Source organism: Nothoprocta perdicaria, unplaced genomic scaffold (assembly GCF_003342845.1).
Source record: "Nothoprocta perdicaria isolate Ctin4 unplaced genomic scaffold, notPer1 scaffold_137, whole genome shotgun sequence".
NCBI lineage: Eukaryota > Metazoa > Chordata > Aves > Tinamiformes > Tinamidae > Nothoprocta > Nothoprocta perdicaria.
In genome coordinates, this window is record NW_020454505.1 from 1,488,673 (window position 1) to 1,515,685 (window position 27,013).

Below are 27,013 nucleotides of genomic sequence, written 5' to 3' on the forward strand. Positions count from 1 at the left end.
TAAAGAATTTACTAGGGAAAATGCTGAAAGTAGAGCATGCGAAGACCAGCTACTGGAGTTCAACATGGGTATATTGGCAAGATAAACTTTGTGGAAGGTAACTGCAAATGCTTCAGAAATGCCACAGAAGCTGTAACAGACTTTGTGAAACTCGAGGTCAACTACAGAGGATCTACTCCTTTCCTAATAAAGATTTCCTACTTTGCTTAAGAATTTTTTAAATTCAGAGGGAACTCTCTCTTTGAAATATGGTGTACCCACTAAACACGCAAGATCAACAGTTACAGTGTCTACTGTCTACCGTCTACTCAGAGCCAATCTCAGCTTTGACATATGATGTGACTAAAAAAGGTTGGAAGGTGAGAGGATGCCTCAAAACCTGTAGCAGATCTAAGAACTGGGCTGTACTAACCCAACAGATGGTTGTTAACAACATTTGTTTCGTCCAAAACAGTCTGTTAGTCTGAAGGTTGAGCAAGCACACATGGAGCAAAGGATATGAGATTAGAAAAAAAGTTCATCTAACAGGGTATTCAAGATATTTCATCTCTTGTATCTCTGGTGTTATTACTTATGAAGTGCCATTTTCTGTGTGGATTTACATGTGCTGGATTTTGCATGTCAGACAGGCATGACAAGTCATTCTGGTAGCCCACATGCACATAATATTCATGATGTCTCAAGATCACAAGTTCTTCAAAGGGTGTCTTGCCATCTAACTGCATGTGCACATGTCATGAACAATAAACAATTGTTGAATGCCTCAACAATTAAAGACAACAGCAAAATAATAATGACTCGTTATTACGTGGCTCATTTCCCATAAACAAAGCAGAGCAGAACCTCTTGCCAAGTTGCAACAGCAGATTTCGGAACTGAGCATTTCTTGCAGTTAACCAACAGTACTAGTTAAGGAGTTAATTAGCAATTCATTTACATTTAAAGAAAAGCAAAGTCAGTCTGTTTAAACATCCTGTCACTCTTTCCAGGAAATTAGTGACTACTTCCCAGGCAACACACTTCAAAAAATGAAGGTCCTTGTGAATCTTAAGTCTATTCTGAGGTCCAGGTAGGTGGATATACCAAAGTATGTATTTTCATGGCTAAAGCCAGAAATCAGACTTAGATATAGAGATAGAATTACAGAACTGAAGCCTACAGTGGAGATTTGAGCTGAAGTATGATCTTGTGCTTTCTTAAATTTCAGTTGTGATCATACTAATCGCGCTATTCAAAATGAGGAAACCGTACAATAATTAAACTGAACTATTTCAAATGAAGCAAGAAAGACTAGAAGATCTCTAAAAGTCCCTTCCAACCTTAACCATTCTGAGATTCTGTGATCTTCTTCATCAGGCCAGAAATGTCTTCCAAGGGGATTTGCTCGAGACTTTTCTTGCTTAAGGTAGAAGTGAAGCCGACAAATCTACAGCTCCCTTTGGCCACTTTGGACTTTATTTATGTGAATGAAATCTGCCTTTTCTCCTAGCACCAGTGGCCATCTCCAAAGTCACACTCTTCAGAGATGGCAGAGAGCAGCTTGACAAGGATAGCAGCCTTGCAAGGATTTTCAGTACCATCAGATGCAACCCACCAGGTACCTTGGATTTGTAGGGGTTAAGTTCTCTCAAACTAGCCCTAACACAATCCTCATCTACCAGTGGTGGTTCTGCTCCCATGGGATTCCATTTACCCCTTTCCTGAATAAGCTGAGATCTGTTTTCCTAAAGTCTGTATTCTGTTCTTTCCTTCCTCACCCTTTCAGGATCTTGAACTCCACTATTTCATGGTCACTGTAGCCACGGTTGGCAGTAATTAACACATTCTATGACACTGGTTAGGTAATGTAAGAGCAGGTCTAGCTATGTGTCATCTCTGATGGTCCATCCTATGTGAAAAGTGATCCCAAACATCCTCCAGTAAAGAGCTGGACTGCAGGCAACTCGCCTACTTACACTTCCAGCAACTATCAGGAAGGCTAAAGTGCCCCTTGAGAACTAGGGTGTCTGATGCAGAAACTGCCTTGATGTTTTTAGGAAGCTTCCTCTGTCTCGTGCTTACTAAGCAGGCGGGGGGACGACAGGGGGGTGCTTTCCTTCTTGCTTCCCTGCCTGCATTTTCTTTTCCTGAAGAATTTTTATCTGTCCATCACAGCACTCAGCCATGCAGGCTACCCCACCAAGTGTTATTTATTCTAGTGATGTTGCTCAGTGATCACATATTCACCTGAGGTGGGTGTTCCTGTTTCCCTTCTCTTGTTCTCAACACCCTGTCCCTTTTGCTTTTGACCTTACCCATCACTACCTCACCGAACTGCAGGACATGGGCTCCTTCCCACATCATTGCTAAAGAAGTCTTCTGATGTTCCCTTTTACAGTCAACATTGCAGATACATCTAGCTCTTAGGAAGTCTATTTCCATTTATATCAAAATATATATCCTTGATATCCTTATCAACCTGATGTCAGTGGAGTTCTTGACATGTGTGATAATCTCAGTAACAGATACTCATAGCATGAGACTGATTAAAAGAAGCATAAAGTTCAAGATCATAAGCAGAATGAGAGCAGGTTTATTCACAATGTTATTCTCTACTCCCAAATTAAATATTTTTGCATATATTTTCATTAAAAATATTAATTGTAATCTATAGCCAGGGGCTCTTGTTATACTGAAGACTGGCATTTTTTCATAATATTTAGTAATTGTATAATGTATCTTCATGCTGTAAACCATTTTTATCACACCTCACTTATACAATAACTAGTTTATTTTATAGATGAGAAAACGTGATGCAGAGGGAACTTTTTAAATTCACAGACAGCTAAGAACAACCTCAGGATTAAATTTAGGCATTCCACCTCTCCTGCTTCTCCAAATTCCTGTATTTAGAAAATTCTGTCAGATTACAGACATGGTGGTGCTGGGTTTATAGTTGGACTTGATCTTGAAGGTTCTTTCCAACTCTAGTGATTCTATGATTTGTGCCCTCAATTTTACAATTGTTTGTCATTCAGATCTTCCTAGCAAAACATGATCTAAAATGAATACAAATAGAAACAGGCACAATAAATTGACTTATAATTAAGCCACAAGTTATTAAAGGGATGGGAACAAAGACAGTATACGTTTTAAAATACAACTGAAATACTTTGTTTCAGAACATTTCTAATAAAGTCAATGATCAGAAAGGAATTCAAATGCTTTAATGAAGAAAAAAAAACACTCAGAAAATCTCCTAATATCCATATATTAAAACAGATGTGTAACTGAAACTGTTAAAAATTATGATCCTCTACACAACATCTAATCCCTTTCCCACTCAACTAAAAAGCTTGTTCAAAAATGTTGATTTATTACCTATGTTTCTCAGAATCTTATCCAGAAAATCCTTCAAAATATTCTTAGCCTTCATTCTGCTTTTAAAAATTTTAAATTCAATCATTACTGCACAGCGATTATATGCAATTTTATATCCCATTAACCCTGCTTTGTTTTAATTATAAAGATCCTTTGTTAGATTCCTTTAAATGATCCAGTTTATAATTTCAGGTTGTCCTAGGGAGCACTTTAATTCAGCTGCACATTCATCAACTGTTTATGTCCTGTTAATTGTTGACAACTGCACAATTGCGTTCTCCAGCTATGATTGATGAATCGCATTCACAAGTTTAGCTATTAAGTAGAATAAATATTTATAACAATTTCCACTTAAAGGATTGTTATCTTTATCCCCAAAAGGATAAATTAAAAACGGATGGGCTGATTATAAAGTACAACAAACATTCTAGTAATGTGTACACACTTATTCTACGGCATGTTTATGACAGAAGTATATGGAGGAACATGTGTCTACGGGCAGTTTGATTAGACATTCATTTGACTGTATTTAAGTAGCAGTTATTAATTATTACTGTCTTTTGAAAAGTTATTGCTAGAGGGAAGAATTGGTCTATTGGTATCTTAATAATCAGAAAAACTATAAAAAATGCTGATATGGGCTTTTTTCAGAACAAGTATTTTCTCAACAGTGAGCATGCAGAAATATCTGACCTTACTATCTAATGCTACTGTAAACAAAAACAATTTACAAAAAAAATTCGCTCCAAAAAACAAAAGCTGATAAAATTAAAAGGAGTAGAACAGGTTTCCATGTTATCATCCAGGAACGTGAGCTTACTATAATTACTCACTCTATTATTGTGTATTATTTCTTGTATAATAATGCACAGTGTATGACCTACTTAGATAAGTCCTATTACTGTGTAAACCCATACATTACTTTATAGCAAGAAAAGATTTCCAGTTAAAGGAGCTACACTTCCAGATGGTATATACCATAATGTAACTGCAGTGCTTGCAATGAATCTAAGGGAATTTGTACCAACCAAAAATCTGATATCAAGACACATTCTATTCTCTAGATAGCAATGTTCCTATATTCTTATTCTCTGATATTTTCCAGTCTTCTTTTCATATGAACAACAACTGAAATAATAGCATGACAAAAAAAAAATTGTGCTGTAAAAAAAAGAGATCATTTCAACAATTAAGGTATTTCAGTATTGGTAATGACATACTATCAGGAAAAAAACAACAAAAACCAAAAAAGCACACACACAAATGCTAAAGTCTCTCCACTGGGCACATTACTATTACTATTTTTATTCAACTGCAAGTATCAAGAAATCTGGATTTGAGAAGATCTAATTTCCTGGATTACAGAATTGACACACATGACTCAAGTAGCTGCATTTGTCTTTGGCATTTCATGACCAGCAAGGCCAAAGACTGCCCTGTTACTGTCTGGTCGAAAGTACTGACAAACACTGCAAAGAGCAGAAGATGTAAACAGAAACAGCATTAAAAATACTTGAGGATTGTTAATAAAGCATCTTACCAACTTGCAAAAGCAACGCTGCTCTTATAAATGTGATCTTCTGTGTGTTACACAAGACGTAAATTGGACCAGAAACTCTAGATAATATAATTCCTTATGAACTGATAGTATAATGAAGGGCATCTGTACAATGAATGCTGTGCTCCTAAAACAGATGGAGCAGCAGATGGATTTACAGATTGGACTCCCTGGACTGTCTGGGTAGAACAACCTTGCTGCTCAGTAACATGGTGGTTCCACTCTCGAATAAACCTCGACCCGCACGCAGGGTAGCGGGGGGCTTTATTTTCTTTTCTCAATAAGCACAAATTTAAGAATGTCTACATTTCCAAGTAAAATATTTATTACACAAAATATATAAACAATAAAACTCTTAATTAAAATGGCCTCTTCATAGTCTCTTTGAACAGATGGTGAGAAAGTATTATCACTCAATGGAATAAAACGCAAAATGACTACTTGTTTAAAAGCTTTAAAATTAATTACCTTCCTTCATTGATGAGCTCAATAAATGCAAGTCCTGCATTCTTCTGAATAGAATTTTGCCATTCCTAAGAAGATAAAACATAACAAGATCAAAACTCAAGGATTTTAAACAGTATTTCTGGAACTGATCCAAACTCAGACAACTGCCTAAGGAGTTTGAATCAAGCCTGAACTTCTTAATTTATTGATTTTTTTTATATCAAAGGATAGTGACCTGATTATTCAAGCAATCTTATTTTCCTTGTCTGGGAAAAAAACAAAACAAAACAAAAATATTTCTCCAACTCATACAGTTCCTTAATGAGTATATGAGGTACAATAAAGTAGAATGGTATTAGCTACTCCATCACCTTACTGTTACATTGTCTACATTTGAACACATAAGCAGGCAAAATCCAAGCATCCTTAAGTTCATTCCTCATTTTTTCCCATTTTGAGTGAAAACAGAAATAGTAGCCAGTAAAAAAGTGAGACTTCTAAATTATTTTAATATTACTTTCCAAGGTCAACTTTGAAGCTTATGAAATAGTTTAATAGGTATTAAATGATTTTAATTAAATTCTCCATATATAATTAACAGCTGTTCGTTTCTGACAGACAACCTACTATCTCTATCCTACAAACAGATTTTTGACAGTTAAGCCAAAAAAAAAAAAAAAAGAAAAAAAAAGGAATGACATTCCTCCAAGTAAAGGTAACTTTCTTTTGCGATAATTCCTTAGGAACTATTAAACATTTAGCCTAATAGCCTAATAAATATTTCCTTTTGATTACTCGGAAGAAACCAACATATATTACCCAGATTAAAGCTCAGAAAGAAATTTTATAGGCTAAGACTTCAGATCATAAGTAAAAATGGATGGAGAGAGTTACAGCTACAGAATTTCTGCTTTACATTTTTTTTCCAGGCCTAAGAAGTCAAGACAGAAATTCCCAATATTTCCTAATCTGAGCAGTAAAATGGCTTTGCATAGAGTTAAGAAATTTTCTCCAATGATATTTGTGAAAACCAGCACAATTCTTCTTGCTGTTCCCACAGAAATCTGGAGACTTGGCTGAGTGGCATGTTTTTGAAAAAAAGTATATTCTTGTACTCACGGTTGGATTTATGAGAAACAAACTGCTAAAATACCTAAATAATGAACATACTCTCAATCCATATCTCTGCGGAAATCGCAATCAGGGGAGATGGGATTATCAGCACTCATGTCACTAGTTTATGGGCTAGAAAATCATTATGTCAGATCCACTGTTAAGAGGTTTTGATTTGGTTCTTCTCCAAATCCAGTAACTGAGGCCAGCAGCCTAACTGGAAGCAGTTTGGTACGGCCCAAAGCAACTCTGAGAGACTAAGAGGAAAAGATTCAACTGTGTAAATGTAGTTGTGTCATGTCATTTTAAGTGCATTAAGTTACCCCGTCTACCTGTGTCTTTTATCAGAACTTTCTACAAGACATTTATCAGAACTTTCTTGCTCATGCAAATGTCTCAGACACTTGAAGACTTCCAAAATGGCTAACTAGATTTTAGGTGACATGTCCCAGCCTCAACTGGCCTCACATGCAGAAGGAATGTCTCTGGCTCTCCACAGGTCAGGATTGAAAATGCTGTCATTAAAGTTGCCTTGCAAAGCAAGTTCAGATCACTGCGCAAACTTTAAGAACCGGGTTAAGACTTGTAGCTATGTGTTCACAGAATGTGAAGTGATTTGATTATGTTATCATAGTTTTCACAAAAAGCGTGCCCAGCTCTTAAGACAGAAGAAACTCAAACATATATTCATCTGAAGTATGGATGCAGGGATGGGGGCTTCAAGAATTTATAGAATCCTAGCATGGGCATTTAGTTAGGAGCAGCTAACTGCTTGAATAACGACACCACATCCCAAGTGGCTGTGGTGTGTTACGCATCTTCAGGGCATTAAAGCAAGAGCTGGGAGACTCTGCTGTGCATCAAAACTGCTCATGTCAATTATATGCAGAAGTAATGGAGGGCTTTGCCAAAAGCCTGTGCTAGGAAATTTCTTTTACAATAGTGGATTGTCCTCTCTTCCCTTAGGAAATTGTTCCCATGTTGTAGGACAGTAGGGATGGTCATGGCCATTAACAGCATAAGGGCTGATTCCTTTTCATCACAAGCAGAATACAGAAGGCTTAGAGACACTTTTGAAAATCTTCTTAAAAAATATATTGAACAACAACGTTTACCACTTTTTGTCTAGAATCAGGAAGAGGATACTAAATTTCATTTTTAATTGTACCTCTTTTTGAAAAGATAACCAGATATTTTTTTTCTTCACCATAACTAACTATTATAACTTTAGAGATTGAATTACACTATTGTCCAATGTGGATGCATTATAAATATTCTATTATGGAAATATCTAATAAAAGTCATAAAAAATGACTCTGACAGAAAAAAAATCAGGCCTAGCTTGTCCTCTTCCTCTCTTGTGATATTATTGTTTGAAAAGCATCACTGCATCCAGAAAGCAGCAGTATAGATTCCCTGACAGAAAGTACAGAGTGAATCCAGTTACAAAATTGTCTATGCAGGGAAGAGATGGGATGAATAAAATGAGAGGAGAGTAAATAGCTAAAGCTCCCAAGTAATGAATATAACTAAATACAAACATTACTTCAAAATGTGTTTTAGTTTTTCAATCCATAATTTATATTTTATGATTCTCTTATATTTTCCTAGCCTATTTTTTATGATTCCCCAGTCTCTATTACTGAGAATGTTTCTGACAACATTTGCAAATTTAGTGTTCTTGAATTGAACAGTGTGTTAAATTGATATCAGAAAAAATGCATAGACAAAAAAATAACTGTTAAAGGGCAAAAGAAACCAAGACAACTAAGCCTGGTAACCTTTTTTTTTTTTTTTTTTTTTTTTTTTTCAGTTTATATAGTATTTGTTTCAAAATCAACCTTTGCTTACAATCTCTTTTTGGATCTTATTCACAGTGATCAGCTATATATATATATTTATTTTATATATATCTAAATAAAATCTTGTGATACTATTTAAATCTAAACTATAATCTCACATTAAAAAAAAAGGTAGTCATCATTACGGTTTTCTTAATCTACAGGACAGCTCTCAAACTTTTCCATTTTTGTAAGGAAGCCTAAAATTCCTTCACAATTTTTAAGTTTTTCAAGAAGCTGCGGTTAGAGAGGAGGGACATCCATGCTCACCCTATACCCTACAGCTCTCTCACTATAAAAGTTAAAATCTTTAATCACTTTTAGCTTCTCTGGAACTTTCTCTTGTCCATATCTCTTATTGATTCTTTTTTTTTTTTTTTCTTTCAATCTAGCTTTAGCTATTAGGAACTCAGTTAATATTTCAGTCCATCAACTACTGTATTGTAAGCATATTTTCTTGGCATATGTACAATTCTATGACATTGATTCTCTTGTTTCTGCATCCTTCAGTATGTTCAGAGAATAGTCTTGTATAGAACAACAGAGATGTGACATTTCATTAGGATAAGGGAGAGGAAAATTTACATATATTTACAATTTACAGCAGGCATGTATTTTATCTTGGGTTTGAATTCTATGTTTTGAAGTTGTCTCAACATCACTAATAATTTGCTTTGGTTAAGAGGATTCAAAGGAATTGTTATGAGAATGAGTAAGTATTTCTTTATGGAAAAAAAATCAATAGGTATGAGCAGAAAAATTTGAAGTGAATTGTACGAAGTTGTAAAATTGTGCAATTTTAAGGTTAATTGGACTTCTCCTTCCATTCCTAGAAGAATTGAGTAAAGAAATTGGAGTCTTAAAACCTTCCACTACTGCTTGGAATGAGGAATCGCATCCAAGCATTCCAATGTTACTGCCTTCCACCCTGCCACATACACACACACGTATACCCTGCTGATAGATTAGAAATAGAATCTATTTTGGTTCTACTCTTTGAAGTGAATTTGAGGTCAGTTTTAGGGTTCTATGCTAGGTCATTCTTTCTTAGAAAGGACTGTTTCCCACAACCAGGAAGTTGCAGAATGACTGACAACATCCTCCTGCGAGGCAATTCTCAAGTCTTGGAATCCACTGGGCTTCTGGCCAAATCACAGAACAGAAAAAGAATGTGCAACTTTCACAACACAATTTATGAGAACATGGCTAAAAAAATGCAGCAAAGGTATTCAAAAGGTATTTAGATTTCACTTTCACATGGCTAAAGTCTCATTTTTTCCATGTTTTCTTGACTTGGGGTAACATGTTAATCTTTTTCTTTCTTAGAAACACATAGCCCCACTGTGCTTTGGATCAGAGACAGCAATTACCCATTTTTTTCTCCAAAATAAAGTCAAATGTCCTCAGAGGAACATTTCATTGCTATTCAAACAAAAAGAGAAAAAAAAACAACACCCATACTGGAAAAACATTTATGTCATCCAGAACACTAGATGGGCGAATTTATTTTGGTGATACAATATTAACCTTAACTGCTTTGTAGAAAATCTGGTACCTCTCCAGAATTTTTCCAGGTTACTTGATGACATGAAAAATAGTTCTTATGAGATTTTACAATTATCGTTAACATGTGGTGCTGCTGCATATGGATAACTACGACAAAAGGCATTGCAGTTAGTATTTGACCATTTTGGTGTTAGGGGGGCATAACAGATCTGAGGTTTTTCCCCAAACACCAGCAAAATGAAAACTAGGCTCTGATAACTACTGTCTACATTGTCTCCATGACACGAGTAATGAAAGCCAAGGAACTACGATATATTAATGAGTTATTGCATCCTCTCTCAGTCCTTCCCAAAATTCCAGGTGACCCTTGGCTTTCTAAGTGTTTTCATTTGAGCTATCTAAGATCTTCTTAAATGGTAGGCAACTAAATACAGAGTCGGAGAATACACCTTGGCAAATCAAAATATTTGGAAGGCACTTCTCATAGTATGCTTATCTGGCCTGTTTCAGCACAAATTTAGAGGAGGCTCAGATCAGCATTTCACAGATTGTCAATAACTGCAAATAATCTTTGACAAAGATTTGTCAGTGAAGGCCTCAGATGTTCCATGATGACCCATGTATAAAAATAAGATATTGGAGAGAAAAGGGCAATTGTTTACTATTAAAGATAAAATATATATGTACCTTTCTGAGTGGACAGGGGTTTAGAAAGGCATCTTCCAGAATAATCAAGAAAATAAAATTGCCAATCAAATAAAAATAAAACCACTGATGGTTTCCATTTGAAAGTTAAATTATAAGAAGCAGATGGAGATGAAGACTGAGATTGGGCTAGAAGACATTCCACAAATGGATGAGAAATTAATGCAAGGAAAGTCTGCAATACTCCTTTAACATAAGAAGACAATGCAAAATTCTGACCTTTTGGAAAACTTCCAGAATTTCAGAGAGCAAGTGAGAAACACTGAGAAAAAAAAAAACATTCTACTTCCAGAAGAAGAAAATTCAAAGGCAAAAGAGCCTTAAGGTTCTTTTAGCCTAAAAAGTCTATTTTTGTTGTATATGTTAGAATTCACTTCTGTTTATGGTAATTACATTTAGTATGTATATCAATATATTCATGTAGAGGTTGTGTTGTGGATTATGAGCAGTCCAAAATAAACAATGAAACATAAGCAAAGCAAATGTTTATTTTGTGACATATTTGCTAATGAATAGAGACAGAAGAAAAAGTTTGTCTGGACAACTATACAGTCCAAATATTAATATTAGAGAATATTTGACAATATTAAAGAAAGTTTGGAGTAGGGCGACAGATTGTTTTCAGTCACAGACTTTTCATATACTTTTTTTTTTAAGTTTTAACTTATTTTTTTTACCATCAAATGTCAACATTTAAATTTAATTTAGTTAAACTAAATGAATGATATGTTCAAATATTTGGAAGACTGAAGTCTTTGGGTGAACAGATAGGTGCTTTTCTAGCGATGGCTGGGCCAGTTGACAATGCAGTCCTCTAAGAGTGATGGCAACCTCCTTTCCACTAGGAGCTCACTCATTCAGGTAGTGCATCTTATTTCTGACACTCAAATTAACTCAGTTAATTTTGGCTGAAATATGATAAGGAAGGTCTCAGGAGATACTCTGATGACAGAATTTCAGGGTGTCAGTAATTTCCATTGAAAAAGGAATGTTAAGCAACAAAGTTAGTCATCTCTTCAATTTGTAATGATGGAGCCGAAAAAGGGCAAGTTTCCTACATGCTTCCTTCTTGTATCTTATTAGAGCTTGGGTATGATGGAAGCTGAAATGTTTAAACTTAAATTCATTTTTAAACAATAGTTTTTCTTCATCTAGAGTAAACGTGTATATTCTCTTATGTTTATCCTAAACCTCCCTGTAAATTAAGCTGAACGGTAAGATGTTCCCCTAGAGAATGGTTTCACATACCTGCTTAGTAAACAGAAAGAAAGAAAGAAAGAAAGAAAGAAAGAAAGAAAGAAAGAAAGAAAGAAAGAAAGAAAGAAAGAAAGAAAGAAAGAAAGAAAGAAAGAAAGNAAGAAAGAAAGAAAGAAAGAAAGAAAGAAAGAAAGAAAGAAAGAAAGAAAGAAAGAAAGAAAGAAAGAAAGAAAGAAAGAAAGAAAGAAAGAAAGGAAGGAAGGAAGGAAAAGCCTAAGAATGTCGTTTCATGATCAGTTTAATGTGATCAAAGACTGATATTTTCACAGAGTTGTCCTTCTCCTTTATAACCCTGGCTACCCTACCAGCCGCTTGCTATGAGCTACTGCTTTCATGGCTACTCTAGAAGTATAAACAGTTGAAAAATACTATTTTTATAGGATTATTTTTCATTTGGATCTGTAAACTGATGTGGCTTTTCCCAGCATTGCATGTATTGGTAAAAGGGAGTGAGGGGGAATATGCAGCTAAAGACAGAAGCGCATGCTGGCCCTGCCAGAGCCTGTCTGATCCGAAATCAGTATAAACTGAATATAGAAGCTAAAGAAAAAAAAAAAAAAGAATTAGAAGCTGAAGTTAAAAAATATGATTCCACTAAAAAAAAAGATCTGAATTTACAGTTTGCTGCAAGGGAAATGTCAGCAGTGTCTTCCCTCTTTCGTCTGAAACCCCAAACCCTTCCATTTGAACAGCGCTGCTAGTTTTAGGACGTGGATCTCCGCTAGCTTGACCCCCTAAACCAGGAAAATCAAGTCTGTGCAGTTTTCAGTTGTCCCTGGGAGGCCAAGAGGCTTATGAGGGGCAGCTGAATCCCAGTGCTGCTGAGCCTGTGAAGTCATGCTGGAAAAATGCATCACTGCAACAGCTGTAGGGATGCATGAAGGACGGAAGGAAAGCTTAACTGTCTCTAGATGGAATGGGATAAGACACGTTAGGATAGCTCCTGATAGGAAGGCACTGCACACTAGGGCTGGAGAACTCCTAGTGAAACTTTTCTAGAGACCCACGAATATGACTTGTGTAGTAACAAAAAGCACACACTGAGCTACTATTACATGCATGCCGTGTTTCCACAGCAGGGAGCAGAAAGTGCTTTCTTGTTTTGCTTGGTTTCTGTCGTGGGCAGCTGCCAGCCTGCGAAGCCAAATGATGCACCACTCCCGAGGCGGGACGGATGCTTGGATGTGCTAGTGCTCTTGGTACTGAAATCTCTGCAGTGTCTGCTTGCCGGGTCTTGTGCGTGTTCTCGGAGCTAAAGACATCACCAGCTTTGCTGCTCAGTGCGAACTTCCTTCCAGCTCTGACTGGCACAAGACATCAGGTTTTTGTTGTCATTGGAATGGAACCAATTTCTTGATACTGTTTCAGACTTTTTCTTGCTACATTCACTTAGGACAACTGGCAATACACTCCGTTCCTACCTCCCTCTCATTTTGGGACTTTATAGTTGCGACTGCAGACAACTGGAAGAGACGTGAACCATTTGAGAAGCCAACACTGTTAACTAAAGTTTGAAAACCTTCAGCTAACACCCACTTTATCCAACAATCATGTAGTGGTGCTGCAGTTATGTAAAGGATATAGTCTCAGTTTGTTTTCTAAGAAATTCCCTCTTCTATAACTTCTCATAAAAATAATTTCATAAAAATGAAAACATTTGCAGAAGCTATGTATAACTTAATTTTTGAAGGACCGTTTTGAGTGTTATCAATATCAGAAAATCTCCTGGCAATTTTAATTGACATTTTTAAATAAAACGTGCTTAGTTACACATAAAATTCCTCTTCCTTGCTCCCTTTTTTTTTTTTTTTATATTATTTACAATGGAGAAACACCTGCACAGAAATACTTTTTCTCAAAACATTAATTCAGGAGCAGATTATTTTCTTTCTAGTTTTGATATTTCCTTTAGAGACTTCTTTGAAAATCAAACTTCTCAGTCAAACATGGTGGGAGGCAAAATTAATAGAGTAAATGATATGTTGAAAAATACTGAATTCTGAAAGTGGTCAGATTTATATTCTAGAATGGCAGACAATATACTTAATTACATAAATTGTATATTTATATAATATATATAATTATACAAATTACATTTTTCAATGCAAATAAACACTTAAATAAAGCATTTCTTTCTAAGGTAATCATAAAATATTCATTATAATAGTTATTTTTTTTTTCAATGAGTGAAGTATTAAGGTGTTTTAAAAACTAAGAGAGAGTGTTTTTTAAAGAAAATAAATCATCAATGCAAATAGATAAGATACAGAAAAATACAAGTGGTATATGACAAGACTCCTTTGGAAAAACATCACTCCATTTCTCCAGAAGCTCTATCTCCAAAGGGAAAAAAATGCAGATCTGGAAGTAATTATAAATTATTGCAGTGTTTGGGGAAAAAAACAAGAAAAAGTTTCCCGAATACTGAATTTGCTTTTGAAAATGAACTACCCTGGAAAAAAAAGTAGTTTTTTTAATTGTATGGTTTATTTTGAAAATCTGCCCTACAAAGCAGCAGCGCAGCTGCGACATGCAGAGCTAGGCTGAGGGAACAAAGACTTGCTAATCAAGCACAGATCTTGTCAAACATAACACATCTTCATCCGTTTTATGTTAAAATAGACTAAATCCACATGAAAACGCCTGCTTCATGAAAAGTGAAAATCATTATATGTTTACTATAAATTTCACATAAGAAAAAGTCAAGTTCAAGAATGTATACTTCTAGTTTATATAAGAAACATAAAAAAAAGTAAATGAGGCCCTGAAATAAATCTAACTTTTAATCTAATGAAGTTGCTGATAACAAAAACAGGTTGGGGGGAAACACATTATGGCATGAGAGATGGTCTGCAAAACAAAGAGCATAACTTTTCTTCTTCAAGCTCACAAATGATGCACTATCCCTACAGGAGTTCCTTTAAAACTTAAAATGTACTTTTCACAGAAACTCCAAATTCCTTTGGGGGGAAAGACTTGATTGCATATCCCTCAGAGTCTAAAAGGCTGCCCATATGAACTGAATTATCCATGACATGTACCTTCAGACATTTGTAATGTGATATTTCATGTAAATTTAGACCATACCTTGGACGTGAGCCTCTGGCAATGTTGAGTTTATTCAGGAGCTCAGATAAGAAAAAAAAATCTGACATCCTTGCTAATCTGTAGTCGTTAACATGGAATTTCCAACATAAAGAGCATAAAAGCATCTAATTTGCTGTAGCAAATGAAAGGAAAACAAACTTTGCATTTCCCTTTCCTTTTCAATGTCTAAAGTTACTCTGCTCTGTGCACACAAAATCGTACTTTTCAAAGGTCGTTACTACCGTCATCTATCTTCTGAATGACACACGCTTCAAACTGCCCAATATACCTAACCTGTAGAATGCTGTTCAATTTGAATATGAAGGATCTACCCACGTCAGGAAGCAAAGCCCTAGTTACATGAGATTTACTAAAACAGAAAACACAGTATAGTTGGTCTTCCCCTTCTGCTGCACTCAGTTCATGTTATGGAGAAGATCAGCCCTGCCCGACTTCATCTAGCAATGAGTTAATCTCATTTCCTGAGGACACTAACTCCTAATCTCCTAATTCCTGCTTCTGTTAGTTATATCCTGGATTATGTTGTTGTTTGCCTGTCTGCCATTCTCTTTTCCTGTAGCTACATTACACTCATGTCTTACTAGTATTTCTGTAGCATTTACCTAATGTTTCAAAAAGTGAAATAAAGTCTTCTTTTTCACGCAAATAAGGGGACTTGACTGTTCGAGGACCTATGGGATTAAACACAAAATCCTTCATAGATAGAATTTACCAAAGCATCTTGTTTACAGTTGCTAAAGAGGAGGGGAGGGGAGGGGAGGAGAAGGCAATTTGCACCCCTGCAGCCCCCTATTGACCACTTCCTACAGGAACACTTAAGCTCGCTCCATAAACCCGGTTAGAGCATTAGCTTCTTAAATACTTGCTAAACAGGCAGTAGGGTACTATTTTTTCCCCTGTTTTTAGAAGCTAAGCCATACTACTGTAGAATGCCACAATTTTAAATTGCAGTTTTCTCAAGCAATTCTGTAGCTGAAAAAGAGTTCTCTCCCACAAAAACATTGGAGATTCTAAATAAATGTTCAAAATTTCAAAATGATTAGGCTCTTTACATTATTGCTGCTTATTTTTATTACAGCCTATTTTTAAAATAGTTGACTGTCTTGAAACAATAAGTAACTTGTAAAAGGGTCATAAAAATACAAATTGATTTAGCTCCATTTGTTACATAGCTTTACTGGGATGGCTACAGAAAAAGCATTGCAGAAAGAGCTTAAATTTCTCTCTCTTCCTTTCAATCAATATCTGAGGCAAAGTTTCATCTCTAGGGCCCTTAATGGCAGGAATTCCTGGAGCCAGCAAATGAGTAATGTTAAACCTATGATTAGATGATGAGGCCATCAAAGACACTAGACCCTACTGCTACATTCCACTTTATTCCTGAGAACTGCAGTAAAACCAAAGGCGAAGGACGAAAGGATTTTAAGTTATTCCTTCCCTAAAGGAAGGGTTTCAAAAGCTCTTAGGAAAAGAAAAAGAAACAAAACAAAACAAAAAAAAAATCATGACATGAACATAAGGCTTAAAAACCTTCTTTTGGAATTTTCCTGGAACCCAGGATTTAACCATTAAGTAACAAATTTTTCAAATGCTCTGCAGGAGAAGGTTTGAAGTTCAAACCCCACCGAGGGTTCCTGCCAGGGATATATTTTGCTTTTTCTTTTCCCTAACTAATATCCATCTTGGCTAAGAGAGGAGGGGAAAAAAAAAAAAAAAAAAAAAAAAGGAAAAAAGGAAAACAAGATCTAATGATTTCCTTATGACACAAGCCTGAAGAAATGCAACCTACGGACTGGCAAACAGCAGGTAAGTTGGAGCCCCCTCCCCCAAATTCGGTTGTAAATGTCAATTATTTTCAGATAATTCCTGAAAAGCAGATCTTCATTTTAACTGCCCCAAGAAACCCACCAGGTTTTAGTGCTTTTTTGATGCATACTTTCAATGTTCACAGTGAATGGTCCCCTAATCTACCAAGTGTTTTTTCTTGCTAATAATATAACAAGTAAACCTGGGCATTTTATATACTGACCTGGTATGAGTTTAACTGCTATTTTATATCTATGGGGAACTTGGTAAATGATATACTGTTAAGTCTTTAGAGAAGTGTGAAACATCAAAGTTATCTGTTATTTAATTATTTGCCCTATATAAAATCAGCAAATATCTAAAATACCTTGACTGTGGATGACTTAATGGAATTTTTAATGGCAATTTAAGGTAAAAAGCTATAAATGTATGAAATTATCTAATAACACTTCACTCCTGTAAAAAAAAATTAAATTAAAATTAAATCTAAGCCAGCACTATAAAGTGTCTTAGTTTTGATTATTTTAATTGTGATACTAATATAAAATCTTAATTGTTTCAGATTTTTCACAAAATAACTATGCTAAAAAATCAGCATAGCGAGCCTACAGTATTTTTAAAACAGAAATGTTCCGTCAGTATCTGCTGGCTCTTGAGGGCTATTAAAACCGTGATCATATATAAAACCATGATCCTATATAAAATATGCAATAATTTGTGCCACATATAACTCTAGTAATAACATCACTCAAAAGCAGGGTATTTAAAGTTAAAAATGCAAAGACCAATTTTAACATATATTTATGAAAACATCCTATTCATATATTCTAAATAAGAACTGGCTTGAAAGAGAGTTCATATACAGAAAAAGTAAACAGTACACATTCTTTAGATATTCCAAAGAATAAATGCATACATCCTCTGTACATCCTATGGATATAGAGATACTATACACTACATGGGAAAAATATTTTGGAAGAGATTAATTTGTATTTTCCTATACTAAAATGGACTCAATTCCTAGGTTGACAGTAACTTATCACTGCTCAAAGAAACTAATACAGTTAAAACCAAATAATTCTTACCTGTGAACAAAGGAGCATGACAAGTTCAACCACTGAAGTACTCGACTTCATACAAACCAGACCTGCAATAAATAGTCAAAAGTGAATTTAAAAGATTGCTGATATTTAGTTATTATATCTCCAAGGTTTTAGTAATTCCATAGAACGTCTGTACTTTCCACTGCTCAAATTCACTGAAACAACTTGCAAGCACAAATATCCTGAGCACTTCAGATCCAAACATATCTAAATGTTCAGAAAGCATCAAACAATCACCTGAAATAATCTGTACCAGAAGCGGCCAGAACACTTTTTAAGTGAGTCTTTTTGGCATTTAGCTCTGTTCACTTTTGAGCAACCCTCTCTCCCCCAATAAAATGTTGTCCAAAGTAATTTCACAAACGTCAAATAAAAAAAAAAATCTTTGAAAATGCAATCTTGTAAATTGTTTAGAATAACCTGTCCAGATATTAACAGATAATGAGAGAGGCCTTTGTTTATAAATTATTTGCATTTTCCTCTGGTAATTAATTTTCTTGTAATTGAAAATTTGAACATTAGGGAAAGCAGCGTTCCTGTGAAATCTTTATTTTTTAATTACCAAGTGAAATCCATAGTTTGTAGTTTGTGTTTCTTAAAAGGAGCCTCCAATCAAACAATGCAATTGTTGCTCACTATTTGCACTTAATTTGATAATCACAGCAACATTACCACTACTGTCAATACTTGTCTGCAGCTTTGGAAATGCAAATTTACTTTCTGAGATAAGGATATCCTCTGTATGCAAATAAAAGATGCATTGTAAAAAGAAATGGAGGAAATTACATTTCTATCATTAGTTTTCAGTGTAGTAGATTCTGTTTTCTAAAATCATGCAGGCAACTCATTGATATGATGGGTTAGGGCACGAGAACATTTTGTTGTGTTATAAAAATGATAAATACACATCTATAAAGCTCACAACTAAGGACTAAGCAGCTTGCAGAACAGCAAACTGATGTGCTTTAAATAGGTTGCAACAAACAGTGATTAGAGACAGAAGCCCTCCTACACAATAGCATGTATATTTATTGCGGGGAGCGGATAAATACCCTTTTGTGCCCATTTTGCTAACAACCCTATCCTTATTGTACAGTAACACAGAACAAGCTGTAAGAAGCCACTCGGATTCCATTCTATCAGATATATGAGCAGACAGTTAACTAATGAAATAAGAGGCAGATGTGAAAAGCTCATTTAGGGAGACAATTGCTGTAATTGATCAGCTATTCTCGTGCTCAAGTGCTAGAGGATCAGAAAGATTAATGGGATACTTATCAACCTGCAGGCTACCTCCACTGCTTGAAAGCTGACAAAGAAAACCTAAACAGAAGACCTAACTCTCCAGTTAAGGTAGTGCAGGTAGCAAGAATAGAGCAAATATTTTATCATCAAATGTTCTGTGTGCTATTATGAATCCACTCCACGTTCCGTAAAACTAAAAGGAAACAACACCTTTTCCGTCAACCCCTTTTCCAAAATGAGACTGTAGGTCCTTAAAACGTGATTTAGTCAAAAGAAAGCTCCTTCCCATGCTACAGTCTTCGAAATTTGCCAATATTATTAGCTTCTAATTATATATCAAAAAGTAAGTAACTCCAGAGTAAGCATTCTACACAGTTATGAAACATAAAGATAAGCCAATTAAGTTGCATAAAAAGGCTTATGTCTTTTTCCAAAAGGCAGCCATTTTTCTGAAACTTTCATAGGTTTCCGAAAAGAATAGAAAATTGGATGCCAAAATTTCAAGATCCGTACAGTGCGTGCACTTCCCACAGGGAATGCCAAGTTCTTCATGCTCAAAGGCACTTGGTAGCAGCAGCCACACGGGAAGAGCTGCAGACAACGTGGGAAAAGTTTGGAGCTTGCAACAAAATGGAGGGGCCTCAAACGGCGCCAGAGCAGGCCCAGGCCCCACTGCCGTCGCTTAGCAACAGAAACGCTGTGCACGGAATAAGGCCGTATCCTCTGAAGGAACCTCCAATACCTTTGTGCAAAATTTTCTGTTTGTGATAATAGGAAGCTTTACATACTAGACCACTCTTTTTTAACGCCTGCTTATATTGCAGCATGAGCAGAACAGTCCTTTGACCTAAAGTTGATGCCTTTATCCGTCTGTCTCTCCATCCTGTGGTAACTTTTTGTATATGCCAACTATTCCATGGCAAGTCTGCATGGAGTACTCCAGCAGGAAACGGGAGAATCGAACTGACTTGGGGGAAATGCAGGAATAGAAAGAGGAGGCCACAGAGCCAACATCTGGATAGCACACCAGCACACCCATTAGTTGTAACCCACTTTTTAATTGCCTGCTGATCAAATAACCCATTGATGGGAGCCATTAATACCTCTCATCACCAATCGCTTTGGGAATTTGCTGTTGTAAGAGGCAGGTCTTCAGGTCAAAAAGAAACAAATAAACAACCCCCAAATTTAGCAATTTTCACACATGAAAATAGAGAAGGAGCTTGGAAGGTCTGATGAAGTCTCCCAGACTCTGGGAGACTGAGGTGGATGCAGAGAATTCCTACCCTTTGCAGAGAGCTCAGCCTAAAGCAGAAATAAAGCATGCAAGCTGTAGTTATAAATAAGCAAAGATAGGAGCAGTCATAACACAAAATGAGGAAACACAAATTACTTGATGGGAAGGCAGAAGGAAACAGAAACTCCATTGTGCGCAGTGTGCTCTATTCACCACTTTTTCCCCCTCCTTTAAGCATTCACCGCATACATTTCTGCAATCTGTTTTACTTGAACCAAAAGGAAACATTCATAGCAGCACCACCACATCAAGTCATGAGCTTCCTGCTCACCATCCTCCTCCTTGCACTGCAGGGACTCCATCCACACAAGTCACACGTGGGACTCGTGCGCGTATCCTCCACCCTGTGCTCCATTTCCTCCTGCCCAGCTGCCAGGAGTGGAGGTTTATGGCCCCTGTGCTTCTTCCCATCTTTGCCTCTTCATAATTAAGTAGGCAAAGATTTAAAATAGAGAGAAGAAGGGTGTTTTTTTTTTTTTTTTTTTTTTTTCGTGATACACAATTTATCCTCAGAGATATAGCGCAGGCTAAAGAGATAAAAGCAGACCAAAACTCAAGGAGGACAGATCCATTTATACATATTATGGAAAATCTGCCGGGATGCAATCTCTGGCTTATGAAGATCCCACATAATCAAAAACTGTAGAAATAAGCTAAGGAAGAATCATCATACCTGTCATGTTAGACTTCACATACATAGATCAGAAACACGACTGTTTTAATAATCTTTTGCTTTTAAATTTGCACGATCCTCTATTTTAGGAAGTCCAACCTGTGTTAGGAGCCCCACTGCTTTAGGTCAGGCACCAACCTTTGGGGATCATTTCCTCCTTTGGACTGTGTGCATGTAAGCAGACAGAGAGAGGGGGAAAGAAGTATTTTGGTCCCATTTTACAGAGAAGGTTGCAATATTTTCACAAATTCAGAAGCAGAATTTGTAGCACAAATCAGAATAAAATCAACTTCTTAAGGCCCAAATGCACTGATTAGTGTATTTATCCTTCCTCTATTTTCAAAGGATTTCATTAAATTCTTAGTGTGCAAAATTTTATTAATTTTAGTATATTAATTTTGAAATTAATAAATTAAATGTAGTATATTAATTTTGAAAGAACAATGATAATGAGCTTTGAAAAATAATGACTTCTCTAACTGAGGCTTTTTCAACAAAGCTATTTCAATTTCTCTTTTCTCTCGCTCGCTTAACTCCAGCAACAAAAATATTTGCAATTCAAACTAAAATTGTTGCTTGCATTCTTCAGCTGTAGATAAGTTCTTCCTATGCCATCTGTATCAAATGCCATTAAGGAAGCTAATGCAATTACTAAAATACAAGTGGATATTTCCTGCATACAGCAAGGTTAAAAAGGTCACTGTTTAACTGAACAGAGTATGTGCTCTTTATATTTGCTGGTCTTAGGACTTTTCTTCATGGTCTATTCTCAGTCCATTAAATATAGCCATCAAAATGCAGCGATTCGATGGCAACAATGACCACATATATGGATGCAAAAAGCGGGAGCATCAAGTGCGTGACCTTAGCTAATCTGGAATAAATGATGTATGCCTGGCAATTATCTTTAAATGCTCTGGTTTACATGACTACTATTTTTTTCAGTGTTCTTCTGTTGCCTTGAAGATATATTAATTATTTCTCTATGACTTATTAATGCCAAAAAAATGATTAATTTCAAATTTACTATTTTAGTCATGCCTGCGGCAGTAATGAAATCATGAGTTTAAAACCCCAAAGTCACTAAGCTGAACTAGTCAATCAATGTGAATTTCTATTTTGAAGAAATACAACGTAGGCTGATAAAATCATTTAAAAAAATCCTTATGAAATAAGATCATGGTTTTGAACTTCTTTTTATTATTATTAATACAATGTGTGTATGAGTCTAACTGAATACCACTACAATTTCATCTGGTCTTTATCAAGGTTTGCCTGCATTTTCTTTCAATGATTTTACTTTGTGTTAACTTAAACCCTTATTGGAACTGGAATCAATTGTAATATTAGCAAAAGCAAACGTTAAATGTTTTATATCTTGTGTTGAACTTAGAAAAAAATTCAATTAACTGTACTTTACAGCCTGCAAAAATCTCTCAGTTATAGCATCTACTTAAGTGGAAGTCTCGAATAAGGCTAAACAAAAAGCTTGAGAAAGTTTACTCAGTTTAACTTGGTTCACAAAGAAAACTTGGTCTTTACTCCCCTGTGACATATCATAAAATCGACAGGAGTTTTAGGAAAAAAAAAAACAACCCTACAATGAAATAAGACATGCTGTAATAGGTATTATTTTATTAATATATGAATAGTGCACAAACTTTATTTATGTACAACTATAAGGTCCTAAAACAGGATCAGAAAGGATCAGAAAATGCCAACGTTCTTTTTCTATTTAAACACTCTTTTGCCTTTCATTAAGCAGACGGTTTTCTCTTTTCTACTGATACCACCTTCCGTGTTCTTTAAACAATCCTGCACTTCAGATTCTTCACTGTAATTACTGGTAACTAGGATCAAAGTATCTTTTTATAAACCTTTCTGCCTCATATGCCAAGAGACAGAATAGGAGTTTTCCACAGGTAATTACCTCGCACCATGTGTATGTTCAGCTTTCCATTATATATAAACATTTGTTAGGAATGTTTCTGGTGACCCAAAAAAGCATGTTTTGGGGTTGGCAGCATTATATTTACAAAAATTACTATTACTGTTTATTTCCTTAATTATTATTATTTTGTTTTTATTTTCCTTCAAGTGGTATTTCTTTCCTTCAAGTTTTTAACTTCTTGCAAAAAATGACTTCTCATGCCATCAAAATCTTACAGCAAGTAAGGATCTGAACCTTGATTCAAATTCATGGTTTTAATCATCTATAGTTGCTGGTGAGATCACTACAGATCTGTAAAGAGATACTATGCAGGAAAAATAAAAATAGCGAAAAGACTAAAGCAGGTTCTATATACACAAAATTATTAAGTGAAATGTTTTCTTATTCCAAGCAAAGTGATTTTTAGAAAAGAGGGGTGATGATCCTTTCCTAGAAGAATAAAGATGTACCAGAACTACATGAAACTGAGAGAAGTATGCAGTTTTCCAGAAGGTAAAGATCTAATTTAGCAGTTAGCAATAAGGAATATAGAATGAAAATGGTTTATTTCATTTTCAAATTACTTACTCGCACAGTGCCAAAACCCTGAATTTGCTAATATTCTTCTTCTTAACAAAGGTGATATCAAGACATGAGAAGGTAGGAAAATGGTATTATTCCTCAAAAAGCAAGATGTGTATTAAGTAGAATACAAAGTATGGAAAGACTACACTCAGTTTTGGTTTTAAAATCAAACCTACATCGCATATTTTGTAGACATTCAAATTACATTAATCATCTTATTTTCTTGAAAAGCAAAGGCTGGCAGATATTCAGGGATTGCAGACAGTCTGCAGAAGGAAATCACAGCCAAGAAGCAAAATATTTACAGCTTCACTTACAGTAGAAGAAAGGACATGCTACTCCAAAGAGCACACCCCTATTAGAAGTAGCAGTCAGGGTTACGGGTATGGCATAAAATATAAATCTAAATAAGTCTAAAATTATTTTTAAGAGCTTTAGTTGTTACATAACACAACTAATTCTAGGGATCACAAAACATGTCTGTATTAGTACTGCAGCCCCTCCTTTATATGAGTAGATCTTCCCTATAGAACAAAACTGACAGAATATACATTCTTGTGGATGAATGGGAATTTGATTCAGTGCTTTTACATTTGTTTTGTTTTGTTTTGTGATGCCCAACACCAACACTGCCCAACACCAACACATGCAATCTTGTTTCTATCGGTTACCCACGTCTAGATTTGGTATTTGGTATGAATCTAGGATCAGGTTATCAAATCTTTAGAAGATTTTTTTAAAATCTTTTAAAAGATTTTTCTTAGAATGAACATTACAAACGAACACTTATAGATCAACCTCCATATGAGATTTTAATCTTTTCAAACTCAACTCAAAGTGTTGGTTCATTTTAGCTGGAGTTGTAAAATAAAAGAGATCCTAAGACAAGGATAATAAAAAAGCATCATAATGCTATGTAACAATTTCATAAATTCAAAATAAGACAACCTGTACATTTTCACCATTCCACTACTAAAAAGAATCTAAGTGAGGAGTGTAAAATGTCCAGAAAGAACCACAGAATGGCAAAAAAGTTTGAAGTTTTCCATAGAAGCTGGATTTATCACAATGTACACAATCTATTTTTTGAAATTATGGACTTTTGTACTGTGATGCCATGAGCTGTCGTACTGAACAAAACTGAAGTTGGTGCCACACGGCTCTGAAGAGTCCAGCTTTATATCAACAACAGGAATTTTTGTCAATTTTCCTTTAGTGTTAATGGGATGCACAAACAAATTCTCATTCATCAAAGGAGGACGCAATGGCTTAATCTACAAAATAAAATCCACCTCCACTGGTCCATTTCTTGTGCCACAAAGATTTTCTACACTGATCGTGTTTATCATCTAACACCTTTGCTTATATTTTGCTCTGCCAGCAATCGTTCCTGATTTACTCAATATCTGCAATTGTTTTTCTTTGTGCTTCTCTTAAAAACAGGATCTACTCGGATAGTTTTCAAATACCTGCTGTGACACAGTGAAATAATGCACTTAGCCAACTGATTTTCCAGACCAGGTCTAAAACTGATATAAATCTATCCTGTATCAACTGAGAACAGTCTCTAATCAACATTAATGCCACAAAATGATTTTTTTTCATATGGAAGAGTAAAATGTAAAGCTAGCTATAAGATATCAATTTACTTTTAAGTGAAGTAGACTTTTTTTGAAACAAGACAGTACTTAGCATATATTAGAATTTAATTTAGAAAACAAATGTGGCTCCATCTCCTCCACAGTCCTCTTCTAGCCAACAGGTCAAAACTACACCATCACTGATGACACTTCACTGCAGCTTCTCAAACTAAAACCCATGAAACCTTGGAGGTGACTAGAACATTAAACTGTTGGTTTTCTGTTCAAGTCAACTGCAGTTTCAGGTGGACTTGGGCAGCTTGCAAACCTTTTTGCAGGGATGGAAGCTTGGAACAAACTGCAAAATAAACAGCATCAGTGAGAAATTCCGGAAAATCCTTACTTATCTACAAGGAATCTCAGCAGAGGCCATTCCAGATTGTTCTCCCATCAGTTTAATGTACAAATGAAAACAAGATCCCAATGTCTCATGATTTCCCCCTCTATTCTTATATCACCTTTCAGTGAGCTCAAGCCTGTGGCAGAAATTGCACCACAACCCTTAGCCTGGATATTCTACTGCAAGGGATGAAGGGAGGAAAAATGAATGGGAAAGAGACATTTACAAATTAATTTAAAATATAAAAAAGTTAAAATGTTTTTCACGTTCCATCATGAAGCAGTCTCTCATGATGCCATTCTTTTCCTCATCAAGTTGACCAAAAATTGCTAAATAAAAACAAATGAACAGTTGCTATGTATTTAACACATCTGGAGAAATCCAGCTACACTGAAATTTTATATTCTAATAATGTCACTCAGGGTTTTTTTTTTTTCGTATTAAAATGAAGAAATATCTATCCCTCCTTCCTCTTTTTTTTTTTCCCTCCTTCCTTCTCCTCCCTGTGTTACAGAATAATTTTCTGAAGAATTACTTCAATAGTAAATTACGTGAATTAATTCAATAATCAGAGTATTAATTCCAAGCTCTAGGGCTAGCTTTCTAAAGTGATATCCTAGACTAGGTGGATATCATATAAGATACAAAATTACACCATGCTTTCCTTGAAAATATAATAAATGTAACTCACGCAACTTCCTAAATTTCTAAGGCCAAGAGGATAGTTACTTTAACTAGGCCTGATCTCCTGAGTAGCATAAGCCTAATTTTTGTATATAGCCGAGCAAATTGGTGGTGAACTGGTACTTTGTTTCGGTGATGGATGTTGTCAGGGAATTCAGGAACAGAGGAAAAAAAAGCCCCCTTTCCAGGCTGGATTTTGCTGACCTTGGTTGGCAGCCATCAGATCTCATTCTTATCCTGAAGCCCTGCTGACAAATGGTAATCATTCCAAAACAGCGTCTCACAAAACTGCACCACAGCTACAGTATTCTGAAATAACTTGTATTTCTTGTATTTCTGTTCCCTTTATTTCCTTGACAGTAACGTTATGGGCTCTCTCTAGGCCTGCTTTGACATCACTTTCCCATCTTAATTTGACATCCCACAACTGTGTCTATTATCTGACACGTTCTTTCAGTGTGAGGGTTTCCCACTGCAAGCCATTACTATTAGTATAAAAAAAACATAAAGTTGCACAAGACATTGTACAGAAAAAAAAAAGACATAGTATAAGACAATATATATAAGTTTAGCAGGATTTTTATTTTAAGTAAATGATAGCATAAGCTAGACAGAACACAGTAAAGAACAGCTTCTTTTCAACTGCCTTTCACTCTTTGCAAAGATGATAGTGGCTCTGCAGGGAGACTGTTAACATGGAGATAAATCAAATTTGATGGTTCATGACCATTTATGCTATTGTAACACTCTTTTTCTATCAAAAGCGAAACTTAAAAAATACTTATTTATAAATCCTTTTGGTTGAAGTATCTTCT

The 27,013-nt window shown here is 35.5% G+C and overlaps 1 protein-coding gene across 5 annotated transcripts in view; it reads right to left on the bottom strand.

Moving 5' to 3' along the window:
* The window catches only part of NBEA (neurobeachin), a 462,643-nt gene that overhangs the window by 225,303 nt on the left and 210,327 nt on the right, over positions 1-27,013 (bottom strand). For all 5 annotated transcript variants that reach the window (XM_026033944.1, XM_026033943.1, XM_026033942.1 and 2 more), the window contains exons 35-36: positions 17,787-17,848; positions 5,387-5,451 (exon numbers count right to left, since the gene is read on the bottom strand). In XM_026033944.1, the coding sequence (XP_025889729.1) occupies positions 5,387-5,451; positions 17,787-17,848 (127 nt within the window). The remainder of the gene's footprint in view (positions 1-5,386; positions 5,452-17,786; positions 17,849-27,013) is intronic.